Raw genomic sequence first — 8,980 nt, forward strand, 5'->3', positions numbered from 1 at the left:
CATCCCCGGGACGGCTCGCAGCAGGGCGGTTTCCCCAGGAGACTCGGGAATGGGGTCTGGGTCTCCACCTTGGCCCTGCCGGGGGGGCAGCGTGGGCATTGCCTCCCCCTTTGCCCCACAGAGCGGAAGCCGAAGCCGGCGGCCCAGGACGACATCCCGGTGCCCAAGTTCAAGCGGCGCAAGCGGGAGCCGGAGGCAGCGTTCGTACGGCGCATGGAGCAGGAGGCGCGGCACGTGCTGTTCCTCACCCAGAACCAGCTGCAGCGCCAGCCCGAGAAGCAGGAGCCGGCCCCGGAGAAGTCTGCCCGGAAGAAGGAGTACGTCCGGCACCGCGCGCCGCCCAGCAAGGGCTGGGGGGCCAGGCGGGTCTGCCCCGGGACGGCGGCGTATTGCCCCCTGCGGCAGGGACCGCGTGCTGCCTCAGGGCCGTCACCCCGGGGGACACGTATCCTAACCCTTCTGCATCCCAGAGCGTGGAAAGGAAAGGACGAAAGCAGCTGGTTGCCAAGGGGCTAAATCGCCCCGCTTTCCCCTACCCTGGGGCAGGCTCCCAGCACCCCGGCCCAGCCCGCCACTCCCCAAACCAGCCGTGGGCCCAGCTGAGCCCCCTCCCCTGCTGGGAACCAGTTCTCGTGGGCACTAAAGCCCAGCAGCACCTCACCCGGGTGGCAGCAACGAGACCGGGCTGCCGGGGGCAGAGCGCTGAGCCTCCCTAACTCGGCCCCGGCTCTGCCTCCCCCTGTGCCCGCAGGTTCTGGAACAAGAGGCTGGATAAAGTTCGGAAGAAGAAAGCGGAGAAGAAGGCAGCGATGCTGGAGCAGACCCTGCTCCAAGGTAGCCAGCGCCAGGCTGGGGCGGGTCAGGCAGGGAAGGGAAGCGGGCCCCATATTCTCATGCTGGTCCCCATGGATGCAGGGTCCCGGCTCCCCCCTGAGAAGCGGCTGCATTTCAGCATGGAGGGAGCCTTGCTGTAGGTGCCCAGGCACTACGGTGTTTCGGGGCAAGAATCACCGGTGCCGCGGTGCTGGGTGGGAGCGAGGGGATGGGAGCTCTGGCTGTTCGATACCTCCAGTGACACCTGCCTTCTCCCCTCTGCCCCACAGACCCTGTGAAGTTTGGGGAGGTGGCCTTGCAGCCCCCGGTGCTCACAGCCAGGCCCCGGAAGAGCACAGACAAGGTGAGCTGTGTCCAGACTTGACTTTGCAGCCCGGCTTGGTCAGGACCCTCGGTACCAACCTGCAGCTCTGACTCCTGACTGTTGATACCTCCTGGTCCTGCCCTGCTACCCCTCCCTGCTGCCCCAGGTCAGGACTCCAGGCAGGAGCTACAAGCCAGATCCCGTCTGGTTTTTGGGGTCACCCGCTTGCTGTGGGGATCAGGACGCTCCTGCCTTGGGTGGCTGGGTTCCTGGTGTCTTAATTGCCGGGGTCTGTCCCTGCAGACTCAAACCTGTTATCCCTTAATGGGCCTTAAGTCCTGGCTAATCTTCCCCACAGGCCGGTCAAAAGCGGCTCCTGCTGACGTCTCTGCTGGGCCCTGGGCACGTGCCCCCCGTGCCCAAACCTGCCCCTGTGTCCCTGGCACGCCAGCGCATCCTGGAGGAGGAGAGGGAGAGGGTCGTCCTGGCCTACCGGCGCCTGAGGAAACTCAAGCAGCAGCAGCAGCCGCAGCCATCTCCTGGCCGCCCTGGCAAGGGCACGCGGAAGAGCCTGCTATGAGCCCTGAGGCTTGGCTGTCTCAGACAGATCTGGGAGGGGACTAAAGGGGACAAAACTGGGGGTCTCCCTGGCCCTGAGTTTGCTTGTTCCTTGCAGCCTGGAGCTGGGTGGCAGCAGCAGTCACCTGCTTGAGGGGAAGCTAAGGGACATCTGGGCGCAGAGCTGAGCTCAGCAATGACTAGAGACCTCCATACCTGTGCCGAGCTGGGCAGTGGGACACTCCCTGTCTGTCTCCTGCTGGGAGCTGGCCCTGCCGCGGGTCTATCACTACCAGGGCATGGGGACCTGCTGCTAGAGAAGTGATGCTATGGGAGCTGGTCTCCTGGTGACAGCCTGGAGCCGAGGCCGGGAGCTCCAGGCACCCTCAAAAGTTCCTGGCTGCGTCTGCCAGGTGGAATAAAGGCGTCAACAGCAGCATCTCGTCCTCTCCACTACACCCGGCTTCAACTGTCCTGCGTCCCTAGTGCCAGCAGGTGGCAGCCTGCACCCGCTGTGGCCAGCGCCAGGCTCCAGGCATGGGGGCTGACATCGGGATGTTGCACCCGCGGGTCTTGCACCTGTAGCTGGCACCCTGGCCCACAGGAGAAGGGGATGCTGCTGGGTCGGATCCTTGGCTGGGGGCTGTGCTCAGCTTCCCCGTGCAGCAGTGGGGCATGGCTGAGCTCCCACTCGAGCTGCATTACAGCCTGCGGCTCTGCCTTGGCACCAGTGCCAGGCAGCTACTTCCACCAGCAGGGAGGTATAGAGAGGCTCCAGACCTGGGGACCTAGCTGCACAGGCCCCTGGGTCTGCTGTTGCAGCCTTTGGCCGCAAGTCACCTCTGGTCTAGTAGTAGTTTTCACGCTGTCCTAGCCCTTCTCCCCTCCACTCCACCAAGAGCGACAGGCAGCAGCGCCTGGCACATAAGGGCAGCCTGCTGTGTGCAGCTTAGTCCCTGCCTGAGCTGCTCTGGGGCAGCCTTGACCGGCTTCTTCCCCCGGTGCTGACCACAGGCCAGGCACTGGTAGTTGTCCCGCACAGACCAAGCTCTCAGCTCCAAGCTGTGGGCCTGAGGCCTGGATCACTTACCCTGCCCCCTGCCATAGATACCCAGACATGTTGGCATGGGTTCTGCACTACCCCTGCCTGCTCTGCTCAGTCCATCTTGATCTGGGCTTGGTCCTGCTGGCAGCCTGGGCCCCATCCCAGGATTTGGAAGCCCGGCCCCGGCAGGGAGGTGACGGAGAGATTTCCAGCCTTGGCAAACCCCAGAGCCTGCCCCTTCTTGCACGGGCACACAGGGCTCCTTTCACAGCAGCTGTTTGCGGAGTGGTAAGGTGACACCCGCCCTCCGCACTGCAGGAGGAAGGACAACCTGGGCTGGGAGCAGCTGGTGTGTGGGGCCCTGGCCTGGCAGGCTGGGGGACCTGGTTTCAGCCCTGCTGGGGGGTCTGCAGCTCCCTGGGCTGCAGCCCCTGGCACCTGCTACACCCCCACCCCAGGGCTACCCCCACCACAGCCCCTAGCAGTTGCCTGGATGCAGGGATCACCAAGCAGCTGCCCACCCCGGCTCCAGGCTTTCAGGGGGTGATAACCTCCCTGCTCTATCTTCCCATCAGCCTCATAGCAGACAGCTCAGGATGGGGGAGCAGCGCTCGGGGCAGGGGCTGTACAACCCACTCAACACTGTGGACCAGCACACACCTGCCTGCCATCCCCCAGCCCCTGTGCTTGTCCACCGTGAAGCCAGCACAGGCCACTGCTTCCCAGCCAGCCTGCCCTGGTACGAAGTAGATCTGCCAGAGCCTCCCCTTGGCTCGGGCAGGAGTGACCAGCACGGACATGGTCCTCTGGGCAGGAGTGGTTGGGCCAGCCCCCCACCAGCTGCAGCTGGCATAGGAATGGCGCAGACAGTCAGCCGCAGCACCCACCTCCACACGTCCTCGGCTGTCCAGGGGTCCCTTCTGCCCACGGCTTGTCCCCCACGGCGGGGAGCTGTGCTGCTGGCAGCTGGTTTCTTCCTTTCTGCCATGAGACCAGGCCCCTCGCCCCTGCCCAGAGCCCCCACATCAGCCCCCGTGTTTGCACCAGCACAGCTCAGCTGCTGGAGGGACCTGCTTTTCCCAGGGTGGCAGCCTGCCCCTTGCCCCCAGGTGCTGCCACTTACCTGGAGCTGCCTGCAACCCTCCTGCCAGGTGTGGTGGGGAGTGGGCAGAGCCCAGCCCAGGTGGGATCATGCACCTAGCCCTTTCTCACCTGCAGGCCCTTGTCACACCTGAGCTTCAACAGGGGAGGTCTCTGTCCTGCTTAGTACCCTGGGCCTGTGACCCCTGCCTTGGGGTATCCCAGCTGGCACTGCAGGCACCTATGCATGTGCACACATTCCCAGACCAGCAGCTGGGAGGTGGGTGCAGGCACTCCTCTCCTTTGTGCCCCCAGGCACACAGGTGCGTGGCTGCGTGTGTGGCCACTGAGCTGGTGCAAGGGGGTGGGATGCTGCCGCTTTTGTTCTGCAAAGCTCTAGAGCTGGCGGCGAGGCCTGGCCCACCCCAGTCCCCCCGGCAGATTCCAGCACGGGCGCCCACGCTTGCAGGGGGAGTCTGGGGAAGCCGCTTTGCTTCACCTGCCGCCGGGGACAAAGGCAGCGCTGTTCAGCCGGCCCCGCCGCCATGCTGAGCGAGCACCGGGCTTGCACAAAGAGCTCCTGTTGGCGGCCGGTGCCCAGCCCTGCCCCGCTTTGCCTGGCTGGAGCGCTGCTCTGGTCTGGCCTGAGAGGCGGGGAAGGGCTGGGAGCTACGGGGCAGGCTGGCGTCCCTCGCACCCCAAGGCCCATCTCCGGGTTGTGGTCGTGGAGGGCTGTGCCACGTTGCACCCAGGCCAGGCTGGGCAGGGGACACAGCTCCATGCCCGGTCCCTTTCCCTCGGGCCGGGCTGGCAGCTCCCCTGCAGCAGCTGCAGGAGCAGCCGGAGACCTTGGGCTGCCAGGAGGGAAAGGAGCCATGTCGCTTGTGCCCATGCCTGCGGGAGCCGCTGGCAGTGCCCAAAGCCCAAGGGCAGGCAGGGCAGTGCATGGGCGCCGGGCCAGGGGCAGGGGATACTCCACCCTAGCAGGTGGGAGCACAAGGAGCTGGAACCCACCCCAGCCTGCCCTCGTCGGCACCCTGCCCCAGCTACGAGCCCCCACTGCAGACTCACACTGCCTTGCAACTCCCGCGGTGCAGCTTGCACCACAGCATGGTCGCCCTGCCCCAGGCAGCGCCACGTGCCAGATGGCGTGGCGAGCTAGTGTGGTCCACGTGTGGCCCCTGATCCTGGGCTCCTGCCCCGCGGGGCCACAGCGCTGCAAACCCCGGGCAGCTGCTGGGCCGAGACCCCCCCCCTCCACTCCTGTGCCCACGCTCAACCGAGCGAAAGGGCAGCAGCTTGTTTACGAAGCCCAAGGAGATTAGACACGGGGCTATTGCCTGGATACGGCGCGCCTGGCAGGGCCCAGGGCCAGCACCTCCAGCGCCGCGCTCGGGGGGCAGTGGCCGTGTCCTTGGGAACCGGAGCAGGCAGGTCCCGCCTGGCTACTCGGCTGTTAATGGCTCACCGTTTCCCCCTGACCCTGGAGCAGCAGGGCTGAGCAGCTGGACTTGGCGTCACAAGACGTCCAGGAAGCCGCTCATGGCCACGCAGCTCCTGCCGGGCTGGGAGCCACAGGGGAGACGAATGGAAGCAGGGTCAGGGCAAAGTCCCCGGGGCAGCTCGTTCCCACGTACACGGGAGATAAGGTGGCGATGCTCAGCCTGGCACGGGGAGCGCATCCCGGCCGGGCTGGACTTTGGCCCCTTTGCATTGAGGAAGCACCTGGAGGGCTGGGCAGACGTCAGGGCAGCCAGGGCTCTCCGGGCCTCGGTGCCCTGAGAATCGGGCATGGGGGGCCAGCCCCGGCATGAGCCCCATGGGGCAACGAGCTACCAGCAAAGGGCCAGCAGCATGGGGCGGACCAACACGGCTGCCCCCAGCGGCCCCGATCCTGGCACCTGCCTGATGCAGACTGATCTCTGCCTGGCCCAGCCCTGCTTGCTCCAGCTCCCAGCTCTTATCTCCTTGGTGCCAGCTCCCCAGCGGGTTACTCAGTAACCCTGGGGCAGGGAGCAGCTGGCTTGCAGCAGAATCACCCCCGTCCAGGCCTGGGGGGACCGTGGGAGTGGTGGGCTGATAGCTGGACCCACTGCGAGTCTGGGGAACAGGAGCAGGCAAAGAACAAGGGGAGGACCCAGGCGTCCAGCCCCAGGGAGCGGGTCCCCAGGCTCCCCTCGGAGCCCAGGGCAGACACCCCATCTCTGGGGCTGGTGCAGCCCCCACACCCCCTCCCTCCGCTCTCAAGGAGGAAGAGGTCACCTGGCTCCCGCGCCGGAGCTGGAGGCACTCAATAATTCATGGCGCCGGCCGCAGGCTTCCTGCCTGGCAGGGGGAAAAAAAAAAATCACTGCAGAGGGGGAAAGACAATCCGGGCAGAGACGGCGCCCGACCTTGGCATATCTTCTGCCCTGCAGCCCACCCCCCAGCCTACCCCAGGGCCCAGGCTGCTGGCTCCGTGAGCGCTCGGGGGGCCGAGTGCAGCGAGTTTGCTAGGTCTCAGCCCGTCCATCCCTCCAGACCCAGAACCGATGGGTCTCAGCCGGGCTGACCACGCCACGCAGCCTTGGGGTGGGGAATGGGCTGGAGGGATGGAGGAGCCTTAAGAGCCCCCCAAAAAGAAGCAGAGGGCTCGGATCAGATGGCGCCTGGCTCTCGGGGCGACAGGGCAGAGGCTGGGAAGGGATGGCAGGCAGCGTCACCCTACCAGGGGGGCAGGAAGCTTGATGGGGTTTGCAGCCGGTCCCCAATAACCCCGGGAGAGGGGGGGGCCTGTCTGATCCGTGCCCGGCTCCCAGCGCTCCCTGAGCAGGCAGGGAAGACACAGAACCACGAAGGAAAAAACCCGGCGGCTTTATTACGCGTGGAGTCTGCCCTAAAAAAAGAGAGAGAGAAAGCCCAAAGCCCCCCCGAGGGAGAAGATAACAGCCCCCACCCCAGCCCCTGCTCGCTGACACTTGTCCCCGTGGCCCTTCACACGCCTGTGACGTGCACACATGTGGGCGGCCCTGGGGCATCGGAGCTGGATGGGGTGGGGGCTGCCCTGGGGACAGACATGCTTGCAGATACAGCTTAAAAAAACCAAATTGCCAGGACAGGAGGAGCCCCGGTAGGAAGGCACTGAACGCTGCGACCGCAGAGAAAGGCTGCGGGGCTGTGCAGGGCAGAGGCCATCTCGGCCTCCTTGCACTAGGATGGTGCTTTCTCTCCCCAGGTGGGGAGCGAGCTGGGACGGGGAGCTCAGTGCTGTTAGCTCCGCTTGGCAAGAGGGGGAAACTGAGGCACAGAAGGTGGCGGGCGGTGGCAGGGCTCCTAGGCCTGATTAAGGATGCTGCCTCGTGCCTGCCTCAGCATGGCACGGGGCTTGGCACAGGGGAGTCAGGGGGACCCAGTGGGTCCTAGAACAGAGCGGGGAGGGCTGCCCAGGCGGCCCCTGGCTCAGCCCCGCGAAGGCACCGACAGATCCTAGAGTCCTTCCTAGGAGCAGCTCTGCCCTCGAGCCCCCGGGTCCCTGCTGGGGGGGCTCAGGGGCAGTTGCTGGGGTCCAGATGCCCGGTGGGGCAGTCTACGGCTGTCGCTGATCCCGGTGGAAAGGCCGTTCATGTCCGGGACGGGCTCTGGGCTGGCGGGGGCATGTGGATCTCCGGGCTCCCCACGGGCTGGCTCTCAGTCTCCGTTTCAGCCCTGCCGGGCGCTCCGGCATTGACCCCCGGCGTGGCTGCAGTGGGCAAGGGGGAAGGCGCGGCTCAGCAGCCCCTCCGCAGAGGAACGGGGCGGGTGGCACTGCAGGATTCGGGGCGCAGGCCGTTACCACCTGCTCTTGCTGTACGGGGCGTCGGTGGCGGAGGGAAAGATGTCAGGACACGGCTCATGCTTTGCCTGGGGTCAAAGATCAGAGCCAGAAGTTCCCGGGTTCCAGCCGCCCGCCCCGTGGCCGCCCCATCGTCATGGACCTGCTGGCCCCTGCCGTCCTTGGGGCCCGCGGCCTGCCGGGCCTGGGCGGCGTAGACGTCCTCGGCACGCAGGGTGGAGTTGGCGCTGCCCATGGCCAGGCTGTTGGCTGTGGCACGGGGCAGGATGACATCGTAGGGGCTCTCGGGCTGCCGGTGGGACAGAGGCAGGCAGTGAGCGCGGGACAGAGCAGAGACCCCCATGCCCACAACGCTCCCCGGGGTGAGCTCTCCGGACCAGGCTGGGTTTGGCTCTGGCTGGGTGCAAGGCAGCCTGAGCGGCTCGTCCCAGCACAGGGAAAGTCCTGGCATGGATGTACAGGAGCACCCCCAATGTCCAGTGCCAGATGTGTGTCAAGGAGCCTGCCATTTCGGACAGAGAGCTTCTTGGAGGCAGCTGGGGTATCAGGAGACACCCCCTTCGTCCCCCAAAACCTCTCCCTGCATGCTCTTCTGGTAGCAGGACCCCAGGCTGGCAGCCGAGCTGCCCCCGCATCGGCACATCCTGCCGCGCCAGGCTCCAGCTGTGCCCCGCGATCGAGCGGTGCGGCAAGAGCTCATCCATCGCACTGGAAACCCCCACCCGCCCCGGGGTGGGATTCACTCACAGGCCCCTTGTGCATCAGAGCCATCTCGGTGGGCTGGTACACGCTCGTCAGGAGCTGCCCGTTGTAGCCACTGTACGGGGACACGGGCTTCTTGGCTGCAGAGAGAAGATGTGGCGCTGAAAGCCGAGCCAGTGGCACTGAGCACGACTCGTGGCAGCCCCACGCTTGGACCAACACAGCGGGCAAATTCCCGGCTGCAGGGAAGACCGGCGCTTTGTTGCCAACAGACCCTGCCCTGCGAGACCCCTCGGGGCTGCAAGCTGGGCCAAACCAGGGGCGTCTCTGCCCTTGCAGCAGCCCCTGGCCCAGCGCCATGCCAGCCTCTCCCTGGCTTTGGCTGCGCCCCCGCAGCGGGTGCCGTTAATTGCCCAACAAAGCAAAACAGGCTCTAACGAGCTGACTCATCCAGCAGCAGCTGGGGACCTTCCCGCAGCCCCACTCGTCCTCCCCGCGGGCTTTGTCTCCCCTGGCAGCGGTGAGGTCAGGCTCCGCCGCCTGTGCAGGTGTCTGCGTTGGGCTGGGGAAAGGTGTGGGCATGCGTGGGCCGGCTCGGTGATCCTCCCGGGGCACGGTGGGAGGATCTCGGCTGCAGGCCTGGAGC

General features: G+C 66.1%; 3 protein-coding genes across 8 annotated transcripts in view; 1 reads left to right on the forward strand and 2 right to left on the reverse strand.

Annotated features, from left to right (window-relative positions):
- The window catches only part of PDE6G (phosphodiesterase 6G), a 13,540-nt gene extending 7,982 nt beyond the window's left edge, over positions 1-5,558 (reverse strand). Inside the window, exon 1 of one of the 6 annotated variants that reach the window (XM_025216895.1) lies at positions 5,290-5,558. The gene's annotated coding sequence lies outside the window, so the exon portion shown is untranslated. Of the gene's footprint in view, positions 1-2,786; positions 3,575-3,628; positions 3,796-3,864; positions 4,054-4,892; positions 5,068-5,289 lie in introns of those variants that run through there. The other 5 variants (XM_025216893.1, XM_025216896.1, XM_025216892.1 and 2 more) reach the window with 5 other exon arrangements.
- CCDC137 (coiled-coil domain containing 137) lies at positions 4-2,803 on the forward strand (the record flags this gene model as incomplete). The annotated part of the gene is made up of 4 exons (XM_025216884.1): positions 4-317; positions 752-834; positions 1,104-1,177; positions 1,497-2,803. Coding segments are annotated over 4 exons (693 nt in total), but the record flags the coding sequence as incomplete, so codon positions are not given.
- Positions 5,559-6,655: 1,097 nt separating the features above from the next.
- Positions 6,656-8,980, reverse strand: part of GPRC5C (G protein-coupled receptor class C group 5 member C) — a 4,459-nt gene continuing 2,134 nt past the window's right edge. Inside the window, 2 exon segments of the mRNA XM_025216886.1 lie at positions 6,656-7,921; positions 8,380-8,474. Of these exon segments, the coding sequence (XP_025072671.1) occupies positions 7,568-7,921; positions 8,380-8,474 (449 nt within the window). The 3' untranslated portion in view covers positions 6,656-7,567.

This window comes from Alligator sinensis, unplaced genomic scaffold (assembly GCF_000455745.1).
Source record: "Alligator sinensis unplaced genomic scaffold, ASM45574v1 scaffold1200_1, whole genome shotgun sequence".
In the NCBI taxonomy this organism is placed as follows: domain Eukaryota; kingdom Metazoa; phylum Chordata; order Crocodylia; family Alligatoridae; genus Alligator; species Alligator sinensis.